At 29.9% G+C, this 21748-nt stretch overlaps 1 protein-coding gene across 2 annotated transcripts in view; it reads left to right on the top strand.

Annotated features, from left to right (window-relative positions):
• Nucleotides 1-21748, top strand: part of hth (Meis homeobox homothorax) — a 449971-nt gene that overhangs the window by 143301 nt on the left and 284922 nt on the right. For both annotated transcript variants that reach the window (XM_088277921.1, XM_088277922.1), the window contains exon 7: nt 13100-13226. In XM_088277921.1, the coding sequence (XP_088134047.1) occupies nt 13100-13226 (127 nt within the window). The remainder of the gene's footprint in view (nt 1-13099; nt 13227-21748) is intronic.

The raw sequence follows: 21748 nt of genomic DNA, 5'->3' as shown, positions 1-21748 counted from the left end.
AATTAATAATGAGCGTCCCTCTCCAAGCACAAGAGTGTATTCTTTTTATTGGAGGGGAACATCGTTACTAGTATTAAGATATATTAATTGTAGAAATGTCTAACAAATGAATTTAATTACAATACTATTTTATTGTAACTATATTAAAATATTAAATAAATAAATATATAATCAACACACACTTTCTTCGCGTTGATAAAGCAATCTGATTTATCTTCAGTGGCCATAAAAAATACGCCTTAAAAACACCTAATAATCGTCCCTTGGTTCTACCTAAGAGTTTGAAACACAAAATGATCGTGTTCCTAAAGTGCAATGATTACACGTTACCCAAAATTACTATTTTCTATGATGGTTTATTAAAAGCTCCTGACGAAGTGATTATATTTAATACGATATAGTAAGGCCGCTCGTAAATTTGAATTGTTGGCTTTTACTTAGTTGACGAGGGTGTCATTAGGACGTTTCGGACATTTTTTATCCGACAAAAACAGGTGTGCTTTTTGTGTGATCCGAATTTAAGGTGACTTAAAATATCGGACTTCGTTGTCCATCTGTCGTATCGAGGGAAGTTGAATAAAAATTTATTTCAATTTATTGATCAAATTAAGTTTGGTCATAAATTATTTCAACATTAACTTTTTTCAATCGAGTTTTTTCGAGGAATAAAATGAACGGAAAAGAAGGATATTTTAGAAAACGAAATATGTACATATGAATATTTGGATATTAACAGAGCTTGCGACCAGTTATTAGTTGTTTATAAAAAAACGTTTTCCATTTTTACGCTTTATATTAATAATTCATTATTGATGATAATTTATATATTTTTGTGTTCAGTATCAAAAATATTTAGAGTGTTTTATATAAGTACATATCTGTACAAAACTCCTAGATTAAACCACATATGGGTTATCATAAAGATTTTATAGATAACTCAATAAAGATGTAGATGTTTTTGAGACATGGAAATCTTGGTATTTAGAAGCTTTACGACTTGTCATTGGATGGTTTAAAAAGATCACTTTATACTCCCATATTCTTAGGTTGAAGTCATCGGACCAGTTGTACAAACATACTGATCTACAATACATAGATAACATATATATGTATTAAGCAATGCGAATAAGCCGGATTTAGTCGGCATCAGGAATATAAGCTTCTTGGTGTTGATGATGCACTTATGAGATTAGTTAGTCAGTTAGATTATCAAGCGTTTAAATCTGCTCACATATTAAGCTTTATGACGACACTATAACTTGTTTAAAGTGAAAATCCAACGGACATTAAGGTACGTTCCGTTAAGGCCCAGTATTCGTTAAGTCGCAACATAATTTTCTTTAAATCCAGGTAACTTTTTATGTATTTTTTTAACTCCTTACCTTTCAATGCCTGTTTTCTTTACAAAACCTTATTTTTATCATATTTTAGTGTTTCCAAATACTTGTTTACAAGTCTGAATTATCTCTAATTAGGAGTTATTTTTTACATTATTTTTTTGACATCTCAACAAAGATGAAGGAGTGTATTGAAGTCTGAGCATTTACGGGGCTTACGACCGTCGTAGGCTGGTTTAAATGCTCACTCGTTATACGTGAACATTCACCAATTCTACCCATGATTGACAACCACACTCCTTAAATTCTTAGAACTTATAGATATATTGATAAAAAATCCCTTATTTTTTTCAATATTTTTCTATACAAAAACGAAAAAAATCTATTGCTTTTAATGTTACCTGGGTTTACAGAAAATTAAGTTGCGACTTGACGAATACTGGGCCTTAAGACAATAATTACGCGCAGCACTCCGATGCCAAATGTAATTTTAATAGTCGCGTCAGTTCATCGCCTTTCCTCTAGGCATGGCTACAAACGTACCAAGTACTCATAGTAATTTACATAATGACCAAAATATAAATAGCGAACGCTTTGTGTTAACACCTGTGTCCTTTCACGTTGGAGATATTGATCAATAGCAAATGGTTTTATTATTCTCTTTGTGAGGCGATTTACCGATGAAACCAGTGTATTTCACTTGGTCGCTGGTAATCATACAATACCTTAACTCAAATTCATTCATCGTCAAGTATATTTTCTACCCAGTCATCCAGTTAAGCGCATTCATAGAAAAATACAAAATAATCACACTTATTAATGTTGGTACCTACTTAAACGATTTACAAATGATTTAAAACTGTAGCTAGCTTTTGTTACTTAATTTGCCTAGCACCTAAGCTACATTATTCAATTCGGTCGTAATACAATAAACCTTATCTTTATTGTTAGAAAATTACGATTTTTAGACACCATCTTGTTCATGAATATACTCTCTAACTTTAAAAATATATAGAATTGTAGTTTGTACATTTGATTAACATCGTTTTCGAAATAGCATCAATATTTATACGTAGGTATCAGAAAAATAATTACATTAAATGATTCGGCTGTCACTTTGTGGAAATATCTATTAAAATTTGCTAGGTAAATACAATTATTTCTTAAAATCTATTACGCTCGTGTTCCGATGCATTTAACGTCATTATCAAACATCGTTTATGAAGCTTTTCCTTTATTTGAGAGTTGTGCTGTGGGGACGTTGAAGTATGAGGAGGAGCATAAAATTTGAATAAAAATAATAAAAATAAATAAATAAATTTACCACTGAGAATTAGACGAACCTTGAATATTTTGGTGTTGTTTTTTTGGTATTTTGTTTGAATGTTTTGCAAAACACTTGCTTAATAAAATGCCTAAGGTAAGAATGATGATATAATATGATACACTTTTTATTTTATTTCTGTTTAATACAATGGCGTTGTAATAATAATGTAAAAATACCTAAAAAACATATTAAGCTGAAAATTGATAGTCTATTTCTTATCTAATATAAAAATATCTGTATTTGCACTTTTTTCCTGTAATTTAGCTGAAAATATATAAATATTTCCCAAATAAATATTGATAATACTCGACCATTTTTGCATTTACTCGTAAGCAAATAATTTCCAATAAAAGATAAAGAATTTTCACTACTCCGTGCTGTTTTTAACACTTTTATACCCATCTGGTAATAAATTATGACTTCTCTTCTTGCGGATCGTTTCCATTATGCATTATTGAGATACGATTCGTTTACTTCTCTATTCCAGTGCACTTTGAGGCTGTTCATTAAAAGTGCACATTCTTTCACTGCACTCAAAACAATAGCAATTGAATACTGGTATTTTTCACCTTGTGGGTCTTACTTGATTAGCTCGAGTTTTGCATAAAATTGTAATTGACTACTTTTTCTTTTGTTAGATTTCTCTCGTTATTTCAATATTGATCCACATGTCTTCATTTGTCGATTTATGGGATAATTAGAAGAATAATTTCTCTGCTTTATTAAAAAAGTATTTTTTCCTCACGATATGTACTAAATTAACTAGTTGATAATTAAACTGGTTAATAATTTTATTTTAACGTTAGAAAACTTATTGCTTTTATTGGGAGATAATGCTAGCGATAATTAGAATTTTAAGAACGATTTATTTTTTTTCGGTGGAAAGATTTTTTGTTGTTATCTCTTGTTAAGCTCAAATCATGTAATTGTTATTTAATTATGTCATAATTATATCATTTTTGTTACAATAATAAAAAAATTACAAAAATTCTTTATTGACTACAACAAAGTATAAAAAAAATAAACCAAGAACTAAAAAATACAATCAGGCAACTATAAAAAAGTTTTTTTTTTAAATAAGGTGTTTGAAAATGGTGAGAAATTCATCGAAATATGTGTCTCAATAGGTGTCAAGATAAAGTGGTATTTACAAATTAAAACATTAATTAAAAATGCATAAATATTACCACAAAGTGACTGCAGAATCAATCAATGAAATTGTAAGTAAGTTGTTTGGAATTGAAAGCAGTGAATATGTAGAATTTATTAAAACTATAAGGAAATATTCATATTATGTTGATCGCTTCGTTATCCAATTTGTGTACCCCGCAGTAGCGTCACTTCGTTCATACATACATCAAATTACATTACTACATAGGTGGATGCATATAATACACCACCCCTTGCTCGAATTTGACTCGATAATGTAATGATCGCGCCGCAAAGTGAAGTGTCGTGTATCCGTCCCGAGGAGCGGGGGATCGAATCCCGGACGGGAACAGCGCCATTAGATCAGCCGGGAGATGAGTGGCACACCCTCGTAACCGACAAATGAAACACATGTTATAAAATATTCACAAAAAACATCGCGCCTCAGATAAATCGAATACTAGCAATACGTATACAAAATGGGTGTTTCTATCTTTTTATGCATTCATGACAAATCTAGAAAAATCTGACAACGTATATTTCAGAAATAATATGCAAAAATATACATTTTTATTTTCATGAATTGATTCGGCAGTCACTTTGTGGTAATATCTATACATTATTGATTTGTGCTTTACTCGGTAAAAACCACTATTTCTTTAAAAAAATGTGACACGTGTATCGATGCATTTCGCATCATTTACGGTGTTTAAAATGATATGGAATGCATTGGAACACGTGTCATAATAGATTCAAAGAAATAGTGGTATTTACCAAACAAAACTTAAATTAAAAATGGATAGATATTTCCACAAAGTGACTGCCGAAACTATTATGAAATCAAATAAGATTATGAGTGTGTCCAAATGCTTGTTTACAAATTTGGATTCCTCCACTTAGGAGTTATTTTGAAATAAATAGCTTTCCTCAATCCAACTTAGATGGTTGTTATATACTCATATGCACTGTATTACGAGATTGATCAATATATCTAAGAGTTCAAAAAAATTGAGTAATGTGGTCGTCAATCGCGGGTAGATGATGAATGTTGCTTTTGTGCAAAGTGATCACTTAACCAGATCGTAAGCCCATATTCTTCTATATTCCATATCTATATTTTATATTCTTCTATGTTCCATATTCTTCTTCATCTTTGTTAAAATGTCAACATGTTAATTATCAGTTTTTTTTATGCTTAGTTTCTGATACCCTTAGCTTGGTACCAGCTATATTCCCTGAACCCCCCAATGTTCTCTTCGCTGCTGGTGTCGAGAATAGCACTTTCATTCTCTATACACTTGCACCTACATGTGCGACATCTGTCTTTACAAACGCAGACTTTTTAAGATGAGATGCATTTGTCTATGCATATTTCAGATTACGTTGCTGACGCTGCGTAACCGCCGCCCTGTATGGGATATTCCCATTCCGCAAAGGAAATTTGATTTGTGGTTGAGAAACCTTCCCCTTACTACCCTTTGTTTCACGAACCGAACCTTTGATGCGAAAATAAGGATGAAATATTTTATGATATTTACACCTTCATTCCTCACAGAAATAGTATGAAATTGAAATATTTGTGTAAAAATAAAAAAAATGTTTGCGATTATGTAAGTACAATCTGTATTTATATAATTCGTCAAAATGATAGTTTTATTTTATTGAAATAATATCTGAATGTAATTCGTTTTAGTAAATAGCTTGACATGACACATCATCAAACTCACAAGTTTCGGGATCATTTTTGTAAAAAAAAAAGCCCTGGCTATATCTTACAACCATCAAAAATAATTATTAGAAATAAAAACGAAAAAAAATTTGAGTTTTTCATGATTAAACACATTTTGGAATAAGTTTTTCTACAAACATTTCCTAACATATTTGTTTCCATGTGAATGAAATATAAATATCGAAACAATCATTACAATCTGAATAAATAATTCTCATTTGATTGATTCTTGAACGGATTAATAAAATTTAGATGTTAATAATAATAATAATAAAACCCTTATCCGCACCCGAAAAGAGAAGATAATATTTTTTTAAAGTACTTAACTCTAATATAATAAGGTTGAAGCATGGTTGCCAGGAAAGATTTTCAAATATATAAAAGAAAAGTGATGTGAAAGTAATAATAATAATAATAAAGCCCCTATCCGCACCCCAATGGTGCATAGGGCACTGTGTCATATTAACGCAGTGTTATCTCAATCGTTTACACACGAAGGAAAGGTGATCAGCCCTCCGCTTCAGGTACCAGTCCATGGTAATACTGAATAAATATTACAGTGAAAAAATCACTTATATTTATTTTGCCCCCCTTGAGAATCGAACCCGGGACCTCCAGAACGGTAGCGGAGCGTGCTGACCATTACACTACGGAGGCGGACATTTAGATGTTACGACGGATTAATTATGCATGGAAAAATAATGAATTTGAGAAATTGAAATGAGGTAGGCCTTATGATATCAATAAAGTAGTATAACAATAAAATCATATACGTTAGTGGTGTAAAAGTTATAAGGAACCGGTTATCACATTACGTCCAGTTGCTCCTTCCTGGAATGCATTTAAAAGCGTTAATTACACATTCTTTATTAAGTACAAGTAAAAAATGCTTTAATTAAACACCCTACTTTTATCATCGACAATACATACTTATAAAAACTTATTCGAAATACTTTATTGTAAATAACTTATACTAAATGTAAAAAAAAAACTCTCTCATCGATACAGGTATCATTAATAGGAATAATTTTACTATGATCTTTATATGTACGTATATAAAAAGTCGTAAAATAAATGAATAATAAAATGTAGGATCCTGGTAATAAAATTAGCTAGTGCCTTCATTTTGTTGAACTGGAATGATTTTCAATTAGTCATTAATTACAATTGCATACTAGGAATAATTTAGTGAATAAACGTCTGCCCCTTGTTAAAATTCTTTTCTGGAATTTATAATCGAATATAAAAACGTATTAAGAGTTTAATTGTTAATCATCAAATTATTAAGTAAATATGTGCCCTTTTTGAAATATTTTAATACTCAATATAATATATTCAATCAGTCGAATTTATCATTTTTTTTAAATGTAGACATTACAAATTAATTTAAAAAAATCTAAATAAACAAATACGTAAATATTCGTTAGTTAAATATATTCAATGCTTTAAATATATTCACCGATTGCTTTGAAATTTTGACACAACGTTGTATTCGAATACGCACGTGTTTTTGAGTGATATTTTCTATCATTGGCATTAAACCAAACTGAGCCATAGCAACGCGTGGCAGAGTACAGCTAATTAAATAAATAAAACTGAATAGTCCATATTAAAAACACAGAAGTTACGTTGAGCTGAGCTTATTCCAAACATCATTCCTAAGTTAATGGTATCATATATTATTAGTTTACAACAATAGTTCTTTTAAATTAAAAAAAAATAGATACTTTATTAATATAATAATATTACATATTTTTAATTTTGTGAAATAATATCAGACGGCATAAATAATTAAGCAATAAATCATTAAAAAACGATCAACGAAAACATTTCGGTAAATTGCTATCAAGGTTAAAATGATTATAGTATTTAAATTTTTAAGCACCATTTAATTGAAAAATAATTTAAAATATGGGGAAATGGAAGCAATTTTTATTATATCAAAATTTAATTAGTGTTGAATATATATACTTATTAATTATCAAAAAAAATTGAGTCAGAATGTAAATTATATTAATGATAGGTATGCTAAGACAGTCGACGTATCTATTAATAATATAGTTTGTTATTGCACATGCAAATTTGATATCGTACATATTTAGTACGTAAAATACAAAACAAGCAGAAATATTAAATTTCTCATTTTATTCAATGAACAATTTTTTTTTTTTAAATATCAATATTTAATAATAATTGTATATGTTTTAATAACTTTCTCGTTTTTAAATCTCTCATATATATTTATTGCGATATTTTGTATGTTTCATACTAAAAAAATCAAATGTATCTAATAAATCTAACCATATAATTCCCACACATTCAGAATATCCAGGAAAAGTACCTATCTTACGTATGGATTAGGTCATTATTGACATCAGGACACGAATTGATTATTTATATTAAAAATTAACACTTGTATAATACCACTTAAGGAGTTTTAATTTATTGCACTCGACTAGTTTCGAAAACTACAGTTGTTTTCATCTACAGATAAATAGTAAAACCTGTAAAATAGTAATGGATTCACCTGTAGATAAAAACAACTGTAGTTTTCAAAACTAGTCGGGTGTAATGAAATAAAATTCCATTAATTGATTCGGCAGTCACTTTGTGGTAAAATCTATCCATTTTTAATTAATGTTTTACTTAGTAAATACCACTATTTCTTAAAATCTACTGTGACACGTGTTTCGATGCATTCCGCATCATTTTCATATACGGTGTTTGAAAATGATGCGGAATGCATCGAAACACGTGTCACAGTAGATTTTAAGAAATAGTGGTATTTACTAAGTAAAACATTAATTAAAAATGAAATAAAATTCATTAGATGGTTTTACAACAAGTGTTTACATTTTTATAAATAATCAACATGTCATTCCACAAAGTTAATATCGAATCAATAAATAATATCATCACGGATTTATAAAAATGTAATCATGCTATTCAAAGTACGTCATTTTGTATACAAGTTTCCTTTATATGTAGTAGCCATTTGAGTATGCGGTAGCCAATCGTTAGTCTTTACGAGCCGGGGTAGGCTGACCCACATCCGACACCTGGGACGGTGGTACCTCGTATCGTGGTATCCTGGTATCGTGGTATCGTGGTATCGAGGTGGTTGACCAGATCCACCACCGACCGGTATTTTTTCATCACCTCCAGTAGCCGGCGAGCACCATTCTAGGCTGTAAAACGCGTACTGTCTTCCCATGTATGATTTTTTTTAATAATAAAGAAGATATAATACTTTTTAATTAAGGCCCGGCCTCTTTCGCGTAGGTACAACCGGTTCATTAAATCCCTTTCATAAATATTATACTCATTTATTGAAAATTATTACATGTACAATGTTGCCGGGTTATTTATATAAAACAATCTCTTGCAACCAACCAAAAAACTGTCTGCAACATATATGGTTGATTTATGTATTAAATGTTAAATCAAACACCGTTTTTTACAGTCCACTAAGTTGCATTTTATTGTTAAAATAATGTTTGTAATCGTTTGAAAATGCCATATCTACGGGAAACAATTGTCACAAAATTAATTTTTAGTTTGTTTTTTTTAAACAATAAAATACAACTTTGTAGACTCAAAAAAAATCAGTGTTTGATTTAATATTTAATACATTAATTAACGTGTACTCTACAAATTAAACGCCAAACCTATAAATAAATGTATGCTTGATGTTTGCACATTTTTAGTCGTTTGAATTACTAGACGGATATTGGTAATAAAAATTAATATAACCGATAAATGCGTTTAAATAATTTCAAGATTATAGTGTGATTAAGGAAAATATATTTAATTTTATTATTTAACGATAGATAGAAACAGTTTAAACACATATTTATTAGGTTGTTTAATAGACAATATTAAAACATTTATAACATTGAACGTTAAGACTGTAAAGTTATTAGTGTTTCATAATATTTATAATACATAATTAAAACTTGTGTGTTTGAACTCACCTTAACATTTCACATTTGCGACTAGAGTATCACAACTCAAAATTCGTGATTTTTCCGAAGGCGCATTTGAAACGTTACATCTTTGTTAAGTAGTCATAAAAAATACACGTGTGGTTAAGTTTTGATAATTATTATTAACAGCGTTATATAAAGTAATTATCGTGTTAATAATTATTCGTCCGCCTCCGTAGTGTAATGGTCAGCACGCCCGGCTACCGTTCTGGAGGTCCCGGGTTCGATTCCCAAGGGGGGTAAAATAAATATAAGTGATTTTTTCACTGTAATATTTATTTAATATTACCCTGGACTGGTACCTGAAGCGGAGGGTTGATCACCTTTCCTTCATGTTTAAACGATCAAGATAACACTGCGTTTATATGACGCAGTACTCTATGCACCATTGGGTGCGGATAAGGGTTTTATTATTTTTATTATTATTATTATTCGAACATAAGTTCATATTGTCAAGTTTTTTTCCTAAAAAAATGGTTGTATACTATAACTCTGCGAAACAATTCGGTTGACTGTAAAGTCCGTTAGACCAAGAAAAAAGAATAATAATTTCATTTTATACGGCTATAAAATCGTAAACGATTAATACCCATAATGGAAGATAGCAAACGATAAGGCATCTGCTGCACAAATGTAGACCTTATGTAAATTGCACCGAAGGAATTAAATTATCGGGCGATACGGCCGCCCCTTAAACACCATTGAAAACTGATGAAGTAGACTACCGTATCGTATAAAAACTCTTAATGAAGCACTCGGCTACCGGATTTGAGGCGTTTTGAATAATAATTTCAGTAAGAATTCCTCATGTGTTATTTTTGGATTAATTAATAATGAAAATGATCGATGGACGGATCGCTGCTGTAACAGAAGCTCAAGTACGGAAGGTACATAATATAGAAATATTTTCTAGACGGCACAGAAAAAACACCTATAAATTTTTACATCGTTCCTTCATAAGGCTGTATCACGAATGAAATACTTTGGCGTATTATATGAGTACGTTTATTTTGCAAACATAATAGTTACCTGTTTAAAAGTACATACATAAATAAAGATATCTGGGTGTTTTCTTCATACTCATCTCAAACTCGTATATATTTTTGTAATAAACAAAACTAAATCCTAAGTATAATTTAAAAGTACATCCATCAAGTAAAAGTTCCGGAATACACTTATTTTCCGGAACTTAATACAATTTTAATATCCTACAAATTAAAAACTGATTTTAAAAATAATCCTGTAATGTTAACCTATTCAAAAAGGTGTGTTGTGATGGTTTGGGCATGTGAATCGAAGAAAGAACAGTAAAACAAATTTATGAGGCGAATGTGGTTGGTAATAGAAGCAAAAGAAGATCAAGAAAAACTTGGCAAAATCAAGTATTTCAAATACTTGTGCGTGGTCAGGCAGAATTATACAATATATTAATAATCGGCGGGTATGTACAAGGAAATACATGAACGTGGAAGAGGCTAAGATTGTTTGCAAGTACAGATTGGTGTGGCATTTTATTCTCTCTACCTACTCTTGCGGCGAGGCGGAATGATAGTGATTTAGTTAATTAGCTATTAACATTTAATGAAAAAAAATGGAATCAAATAAATGCATTATATTTATTACGATAGATATTTCTTATGTTTTTCTTCTTTTTAATAATAATAAAAATTACAAAAGCGATAATAACAACTTTTTATTTCAAAAATATAATGCGATAGTAAAAAAATATTAAAAATGTTTTTTTATTGTAATTCTAAAGGTTTAAACAATTCTTGTGACGCCACCAGTGTACTACTAGGAACAGAATGTAATGTATGCTAAGCACGTGTGTCCTTGTGTAAGACCTTGTGCTTTAGAATGGTCTGTTCTGTATCATAAGTACCTACCCACTACCCACACATCCAAGTACATAAGTACTTACTTTCTCGTATGTGTATTTTTACATATATGCAACATAATAAGAAAAAAATTGTTCAAAAAAAAAACTTTTAAAGATTTTACATACGGGTAAAAAGTATTGTATAATAATTAAAACAATATTTTTCATGATGTGATATAGCTATATATATATTTTTCATAGTATATCCCAAAAAAAATAAGATGAGAAATTTGAAAAAAATTATAATTAAAACACTTGTTTCTAACCACTTGAAGATACTTCCATCCACGGGTTTGAAGAACTAACTATCTAGTTTACATATTCTCGATCCAATACGGTGCCCTATGCACCATTTGGTCGCAGGGAGGTCAGTGAGAAAAGGAACGTATATAAAAAAAAATACAAAAAATAATCATCTACCCTCTTGAGTTTTTTTCAGTCAGAATCTTAGATCATTTGTTTTTATGTATCAAAATTTCAATCGAATTAAGATAAAATTTTAATTTGGAGACAGATATTTGTTTTTACTACTCCGTTTGTTTTCTTTTTACTCTAGCAACATTAATTTTTATCTTTATCGTCTATTTTCCATGGCGTTTTCGTTTTAGGTTTTAGAATGTTAATGCCATTTTAAGGATTTACCATCAACTAACACGTCGTTTTTGACATTTTCAACGTATACGAAGTGCTAATGCAAATCATGATTTATTTATTGTTTAATAACCATTATTTACTTATACTTTAATTCGTGACATGGTAGTCGGACCATGTTTCAGAGTTAGGCGCCAGCTTGTTTATAATAACATGTCGAAGTTGCCATATTAATAAAATATTTAGCTGTTTTAAATACGAGGATAACTTAATCCTATTCAAACAATGGATTCGTTGAGAGTTGATACTCGCCAAAGACGTTAGTATAATAGTGGACAACTGAGAAAACGTTATTGGAAGTTTCTTAAGAGTAAAAGAGACTGCTGCACACGATTATTTATTGTTGTTAAATACTGAAGTTATAAAATTCAAAACGTGTAACTCGATAGTAATTTATTATTCCTTACTCGATAACTGGAAGGTTATTTAAATATGATTAAAGGGTTGATGTGACATTTTATCATTTCATTTTATTTGTTTTTACAAAATAAAACGAATTTTAGCCATAACAAAGAGAATATATTTTAAAAATTTTAATATGTAATAGGGGTACAAAAGTTTAAAAAAAAAAAAATAATTAATTTTCTCGACAATTCTACTTTTAAAATCATAAAATTAATAACGCAGTAATTTTCCAATAAAGAGACTTAGCTCTTGTGCTTGGAGAGGGACTTAAACTTATTATTTATTTTATGTATTAAATATTATTCAAACACTGATAGTTTGAGTCCACTAAGTTGTGTCTTATTGTTAAAAAAAAAAAAATTGCAACAATTATTTCTCCTAGTTATGGCATTTTCAAACGAATGTGAAGATTAAATGATTAATTACTTACTTATTGTTTATTGTTTATGTCTGTTGTTTTTGACTGAAGAACATGGGTAGAATTGGTGAATGTTACACGTGTGTAAAGTGATCACTTAACCAAGCCTATGACTGTCGTAAGCCCTGTAAATACCCACACTTCCTTATTATTCTTCATCTAGGTTGAGATATCAAAGAAATGTAACCCTTAATTAATTTTGAACGTTTTCCTTCCAGCGGCCGCCCTCATCATCCCTCTCATACGGAGGTCCCACGAATGAAGATGTCCGTTCACCCGGATCAGGTGGAACCCCTGGACCCCTCACGCACCACCCCCCGCAGACGCTCGACGCTCCCGATCCAGGTTTGTTCTGAATTCAACCACATCATTCCACTATATCATGCATTCCATCGATTAATTCTAGGAGAAATAGTATGCAGTTGATCTTTTCAATTGAAGCAAAAAGACAACTTTCCGAAATTTGAGTAATGGCTGTCAATCATGAGTAGAATGTTACAGTGTATAAAATTATCACTTCAACTAGCCTTCATCAAAGCCTTTTTTTTAAAAATTATATATGTTTAATTATTTCAAAAAAATCTTCATATAAATTACTTCAAAGGAAAAGAAATCCAGCGTTTGTAAAAGCAAAAATTCGGACCCACTTAAGGCTGAGATCTCGAATGTTCAAATTGAGAACGCGACCGCCCACTCAAGGGCCTAGACGTCTTTCCGCGAAATTAAAAAAATATATATTTAAATATCGGTATTTGACGTTTTTTTTCTTAAATATGTGTTTAAAACTCTTTTCTTTTTAACAATAAATATTTCATTCTAGGAAAAACTTATTCTTTCAATACAAAAACGGTGTAAATTAATTGAATGAAAACGCTGAATGAAAAATTCAATTGCATCACATTTACCTGGGTTTATGGAAAATCAAGTTGTTTACTTTATAAAATAAAACAACTTTGTTTTAACCACTTTTTATTGGTACACTTTATCCAACCGGTTTCGACTAGAACCTTGTCATCATCAGGGTCTATGTAACGTTTAGAATTCAGTACATAAACCCTGTGATGACAAGGTTCTTGTCGAAACTGGTTGGATAAAGTGTACCAATAAAAAGTGGTTAAAACAAAGTTGATTTATTTTATAAAGTTTATAAAATGTGCCACAAAGTATCTGAAAAACATTCAATAAATCAAGTTGCGATTTATCATATATACAGTCTCGATACAACAAAATTGTATCTTTGTTTAAAAATATTGATTCAAGTAAATGGGAATAATTAGACGTCCTGGAATTAATCGATTCTCCCGGTGTGCGTCGAGACGTGCACAATTTGACATGCATTGCCATATCTTTCTCAACGCCATTCTCACATCTAATACATAATTCCCGATATGATGTGTTTGATGGATGTGACGACTCTGAGGTGAGGTGTGCACTGTTGCATTAATGCAGGGTAATATCGGTGGTAGTTACCGTGTCAGGGTTGCCACAAACGAACGGTTGAAACGGTTTCTATAATAAGAAAAATCAACACAAAAATCATCTACTCAATACAATTAATGCATTAATACATAATAATAAGTCTTTAGTTAGGTAAAGTTAGGTTTAACTTGGTAAATACCACAAATAGTAAAACTTAAATTAATTTAAAATGGACAGATATTACAAAGTGACTGCTGAATCAATTAATGAAAAGAAAGTTTTTTCTTTGAAACTGGTGGACGAATTAAGTTTAAATTATCTATACATATATGTAACTTAATTGATCCCAAAACGGCTTATAAATAAAAAAAATGTTATTGATAAACCGTTTTCGGATCAATTAATTTTATTTGCTTATTTAAGATTTACACTGACACTGCATCTAAAGTTAATAATATACACACATACATATATGTCCAATAAAAAAAATATTGCACAAAAAAACAAAAAGATGAATTTTGTATACCTACAAATAATAATTCTTGTGGAAGGTAATTTTTTTAAAAATATTTAGATATGCAAGATTTTGTCAGAACTATGTATGAACAATGTTGGCATATTAAATTATTTTAATGGTAACGGGCCAGTAAAGCATAATGCATTTTTTAAATTAATCAATATCGTTTGAAAAAATTATTAGAGCCTTTAAGTAAAATTCTCATAATGACTCTCACCCACACTCTACATTTAATGATGCATATGCCACTCCTTTAGATCGATGCAGTGTTGTCAATCTTCAGTAGATCATCAATTATATTGAGGAATAGAGATCTCTTCTGCTCTTGGATCTTGGGTAACATTAAATTTTTTTTGACTATATAATAACTTCCATTAATGTAGATGCACTAATTTTCTAAGCATAATACTAAACGCACATACCACTATACTAGATAAAATTGTAGGTGTAATGAAAAATATATGTTTTATACTGGTAAATTTTGGTGAGGCCCTGGAGAGACGCATACACTCCTCCATTGTGTGCAAATCGATGTATTGTTGGTAGTCGTGCTGAAATGATGCATCTAGAATTTCTATGGCAGCGCGAATAATGCTCCCTTTGCAATCAAACCTGCGAAATATAGCATTCGTAAATCGTCTCCTAATAATGTATTCACTCGCGACTTTTATGATTCGTTTAAAAAAGTTGAAGTGAAGATATCAATCTTAGTTGAACGGGATTAATATGTAACCGGTTGTATGGCGCATTTGTAATTTTTGTTTAATTTTTAATACAGTATAAAATACTACGTATTCTATCATAATGAACGATTTTTTTTATATAAATAGTATAAAATAGAAAAAATACTTAATTTTGTTTGTTAAATAGTTGTAATTTTAATAATAATAACAATTATTTGGACAATTTATATGGCGCCATTTTCGTAAAATACTATCTCAAGAGCGCTTAATATTGAAACTCTGAAGGAAAGCTAGTAATATTTGTATGAATTCTTTTCGTTTTGAGTTGTTTTCAATATATTATTTTCATGCAAAATTTTCTTTTTAAACATATAAAAAGGATTTTTTTCTCAAAGCTTGTATTAGAATATCATCAACATTATATCCACCACAAATCTAAAATTATTCATGACGGGCCAGGCTAAAAAATCAAGGAAAAATAATATAAAACGTATTTCGCGCGACCTCTGACAGAAATACAAAAAAAAACAGTGGCGAATAAAGCGTTCCATTCATAGAATATCAAATATTTCCACAGCGATTATTCCATGCACAACGGCAAACAGTCTCGCCACATACCTAGAGAGAAACAAAAGAAGTTAATAAACAAATTGTTTGTACAACAATGTTTGATATGTACATACGTTATGGCAAACTTGCGACAATGCTCAATTTCAATTAGACATTATTTTGACAGCTGTGAATCTGGTTCGCCTGAGTAATGACAGCGTAACGTAATCAAATAACACCTCAATTTGACAGACATTTTAAAAATATGTGTTTGTTTCGTAATAATTCCACGCGTCTTATAACCAGGCGGGTTGTTTGTTTTGCTTATGCGATACCATATCATTTTAGTGTCAGAAAAACAATCGATTTTATCAGTTGTATGATTGATGCTCAGGCAAGGGAGGTTCCCACTGAGGTAATCAAATTGTGGCGACATTGTAAATTGGTGAAATTACCACGATTTTATTGCCGTATGTATCCCTGATTACTGTACAATATAACTTCGGCATTGTTGTGATATCCAACCTTCTGAATACCTGTCTAATAATGTCACTTTAAATATTCTAAATTTATTCTAATCAGTTCATAATCAAACTCACCGCAACACCTAAAAAAATATTTCGTTATTACTTACAAATTTTATTGAATTATCTATTTTAAAAAAATAATTACGCGTGTCGTGATATTGAATAATTTTATTCCGACATAATGATGACATATTCGAGTGGCAGGTTATCAGTCAGTACACTAGCCGCTAGCCGTGATAAGATGTACAAGATTTATGGGAAATTTGGCAAATTATATGACCGACCAACGAAAGGAATGCTCGCGATATTTATGAACCCATTTATGTCAACAAGAATTAGCCGATCTGACTTATGACCACGAACGCATATAAATTATTTTTACTCGGTAGCTGTCATTTATTAGTATTTGTTTGAAAACATCGTTCAGATTATTGTTGCTTCACGAAATATAACTGAAACAATTGTTTCACACTATTGACGCACGTCACCTTTAATTATTTCATATAAACTAGAACAAAAAATGTTCTAAGAGAAACATTATAAAGATTCTTTCCGCTTTCTTTTAGCTGTTCAGTATGGAATAAAAACACAACTAGGCTGTTAAAATAATAATAATAAAAAAATATATATAATTAAATTTACAAAGTACCATTTTCTTATAATACTACCTCAAGACTAGTTCTCGACATTGTCATTTTGTCGATGCAAAAAATGAGAATTAAATAAGGTTTTTAAGGCTTGTGATAATAACGATGCATTTTATATGTATATATATATATATATATGTATATATATATTTATATATAAGGATACTGAACAGTGCTCCTTTCGATATATTAAGCATTCAAATATATTAAATCAAGATACGGTCTTAATCTTTGTTATCAGGCTTGCAGTTCATTTTGGTTATACTGTATGTATTAATGCATACTAAAATATATTTTGGTATATGTAAATACCAATTATACGCGCAATTCATATTGTACTTGCATTACAATGTATATTATTTTTAATATTGACCGTCAACTGTCTTTCTCTTATCCTGAGCCAGCGTAATTTTAATAATGTTCTTTATTCGTGTAAGTACATAAAACTGTCATCATATTCTTGCTTCTTTGATTTGTGGGTTCATAAATGTTTAATAATGATAAATAGAACTAGGAGACTCGACGATTATTTCGAGGTTATCGCCACAAAGGTGCAAACGGCGACATATTTCTTGGAATGTTATATCATAGAACACGCAATACTGATTCTATTTTCATAAAAGAACATGTTAAAAAATATATGTGATATGTGGATATGGATAGATGTAAAAAAAATATTTCCTGATTCTCTGATAGGAATTTGAAACAAGTGACATGCTGTGCTTTGCACCGAATATCGGCGTATTTTTCCTGAAATTTTCTCGTAAACTTACCTACGAAACGGTTTCCAAAAGTGACCTTTATGATAAAAGTTATTTATTTGTCATTTCAGCAGTACTTAACAATTTCAATATCAATCAGATTTATACTTTTATCTACATACATAAAATTATTTCGATCCTTGCCCACTGAGCACTGAGTCGATTTGATGCAGTAACTTGATGATTACTCTCACGAAGGCAAAATGATCATCCTACACTTCAGATATAAGCCTAGGATAGTATTAAATAAAGATTACAGCTAAATTAGTATTTTGTCCTGCCTGTGAATCGAACCCATAAAATAAATGCAATACTGCCACTGAGAAGTGAAACATTTTAGATTCTAAAAACAGTTGATGTTATACATTACTTTCTTTTCATTTATTGACGATTTTATTATTTAATGATTAGAAAGTGGTTATGTGGAATTAAAATGAAGAATAGCTCTATAAATAAAGAGTTTTTTTATTCATCAATTTCCATTAATTCATACTCTAAGAACGAAAAAGTGGTATTAACCAAAAACCTTAATTAAAAATGGATTAATATCATCACAAAAAGACTGCCGAATCGATTTATGAAAAATGTTTAATATTATTTAGACTTCCAAAATAATATTTTTTGTGTATTACCATGAGCTTTTGAAAGTCGAATACTGGTAAAAAAAATTGTTAAATGTATTTCATAAAATAAATATATGAAAATTATTAAATTTTAAAGAATAAAAAAAATGTAGGTAAAAGATTCTCCAGTTCCTACTTGAACGAACCCGTTTAGCTGTCTCAAGTCTAGACATAATTTATTATATCGGGGAGGCCCGGTTCATTTATTTTAATAAATTATAAACGATTCAATTACATTTATTTTCGCAATAAATAATTAGTCCTCTTCCGAAGCATTGTGATTCAAATGAATTATCGGTCACAAACGTCAATTAAAAAAATAAATGTCACTATCGGGAGTCAAACCTTGATCCGTGACTGGGTCGCCAACCGATGGTTTATCATTGTTTACTCCATTTGCGTCATTAAAATGACATTTTTAGAGGATGATAATTACTCCACGGCGGCGATAACTCTAAAAATGTTTACTATCAGAAATAACTATATTATTAGTTTGAACTAAAAAAAATTAAAAAAAATAAATTCAATGAAAGGAAATAGTGATTGGTAGTTTAATCATTTATAGATAAATAAAAATCATACTCTCTGACAAGAGTTAAAATTTAAAAAATATGAACATGCATTTATCGTTCATTACATAGTGAAAAGTAATATCTCATAAACCACTTAATGACATCATTACAAGGGAGTCAAAAACGGAATGATATCTTGATTTTTACTTCATATTATGGCATACTTATATATTAATGTAAAAAATAAAGAAATATCTCAAATGTCATGGTTTTATGCAGGTTTTTGACTCCTCTATTTTTTTTCAGTTGACTACATGATGTTGCTTTTTCATGAGCTATTTTTTCTGTATGTATTATTCAATTTCCGCAAAATTAATTCATTTTATAATTGCTTTGATAGTTATTATATTTCGCTTGGTACAAAGAAACTCTCAAGTTTAATTCTTTAATAATTATTAAGATTTAAAAACTTATTCGAATATTTTTGTAATTTTACAAAAAAAAGTAATACAATTTAAACACGCAATACAGATGAAATGTGTTTTTTTTGCTTCTACTACGAAATTCTCACGTTATATAAAATATATAATCATGTTTTTTAGTATATTATATACCAGATTCAATTTAATATCCGATGGCTGGTAGTTTGATTCGGTTTGTAGTTGTATTGTTCTTATATTTCGGATAGATATTATGCAAATTTCATAATGGAATAACCCTTTATAACGCTGGCAAGTATTCAAATTTCCGTGTTGCGGGTGTGGGAACGCCAATTATAAATTGTTTTATTCATTTACTGTTTCGACTGCAGGGCAAAGTATTTCGTAATATGATTATGGAGCAAGGACCTCCCTCATCCTCTCACACATCTCACGTATACCTCTGAGAATATCCGCCCTCCGTCGGCTCATCAAATTATTTGATAATTTCATAATAATTATGTAACGCTACTAGGGCCGCATGAGATTCCCCAGGCAAGGCAACTCTCTCCTTGCTGCTGTGAATTGAAAATCGCATTAATATTTACCCCGGCGCAGTCATGTCTCCCTGGTAACCACCCTCGGGAATAAGGCATTCCTATTCCGTGGTAAAATGTTTCCGCGAATGCCGAACAGTTTACTGCCTTATTCAAATCAGAAATAAGATATATAATCCCGTGTATTCTCCATTCGACATGTGCCCTTACGCTTTGGGATACGAGGGTGAGAGTGCGGACCACTTCAGCTAAACGAAATACGGTAAATGAATAATTGGCGCTTAAACAAAAATCATACCGCATGAATTTTGTATGGGAATAAGTGAGGTGGTATGTCGGGACAGTGGGTGAGAGAAGAGAGGCGATCTGTGTAGTCAGGCAGGTACGTTATGACATCATCATTTCAATTTCATAATATGTATATATATATATATATATATATATATATATATATATATATATATATATATATATATATATATATATATATATATATATATATATATATATATATATATATATATATATATATTTTTATTTATATTTATATATATATATATATATATATATATATATATATATATATATATATATATTTATATATATATACACATATATATATATATATATATATATATATATATATATATATATATATATATATATATATATATATATATATATATATATATATATATATAAATATATATGCAATTGTTATCAAATTGTAAGCAAATCTGATTTGAGTAACAGATTTTGAATATTATGAATATAATATAAACTTGGATATAAGGAATACAACAGACAATAAGGAAATGAATTTTTTTTTTGTAGGTACATACAAGTAAAGATAATTTTAAAATGGTGACATCACATTGACATATCGTAGTAGCATACAAGTATATAATATGTGTATAGATATTTGATTTTAGGGATGATATTTCCGATAATATTGTGACTACATTTGTTTTAAAGAGAAAGTATAGAAATGTGTGTGTGGTTAATTGAAAAAAGGTTTATACTTTGGTTTCACGTTTAGTCAAATAAATTATCGAATTACTATAACTTTCCATTATTCAGTTATCAAAGTACGGAGATATAGCGCTTCGACTAATATTTCTACCCCAGACTTTCAGAAGTACCAACGGAAAATATCGAATTATAACTGGATGACTTTTATTTAATAAAACCGCTTTTTGTACCGGGGTTCTTTCCATACTGTGGCATTATTTGGGGGGTAACCAAGTGCCCACTTCATGTTTCAATTGACAGTTCCCGTATTATTATGTGACTTCATATCAGCTTTGAGGAAGGAGCGAGTTGAATATTCAATTTGTCATATCACGCGTGGATGTTCGCGATATTGAAAAAAATATTTAAATCGATACGTTTGATCGTCATTGATTTACAGCGCTGTAACCGGGAAAGTTGTCAATGAGCTCACAACATTCAATAAAAATATTTAGCATTACCGATTACATCAGAAATTTATGTATACTTAAGATTTTTTAAAATTATATTAGTTTAAGCGTAATATATTGTTTTTTTTATATTATTATTTTTATTTATTTATTTTTTTAAATTATTTTTTGACATCTCATCAAAGATGAAGAAGAATATGGAAGTCTGAGCTGACGACCGTCATGGGCTGGT

The sequence above is a fragment of the Brachycentrus maculatus genome, unplaced genomic scaffold, assembly GCF_059751285.1.
Source record: "Brachycentrus maculatus isolate JH-2025_06_01 unplaced genomic scaffold, ASM5975128v1 h1tg000050l, whole genome shotgun sequence".
In the NCBI taxonomy this organism is placed as follows: Eukaryota; Metazoa; Arthropoda; class Insecta; order Trichoptera; family Brachycentridae; genus Brachycentrus; species Brachycentrus maculatus.
The sequence above is the reverse complement of the archived record's forward strand: the minus strand, read 5'-3'. Positions and strand labels throughout refer to the sequence as shown.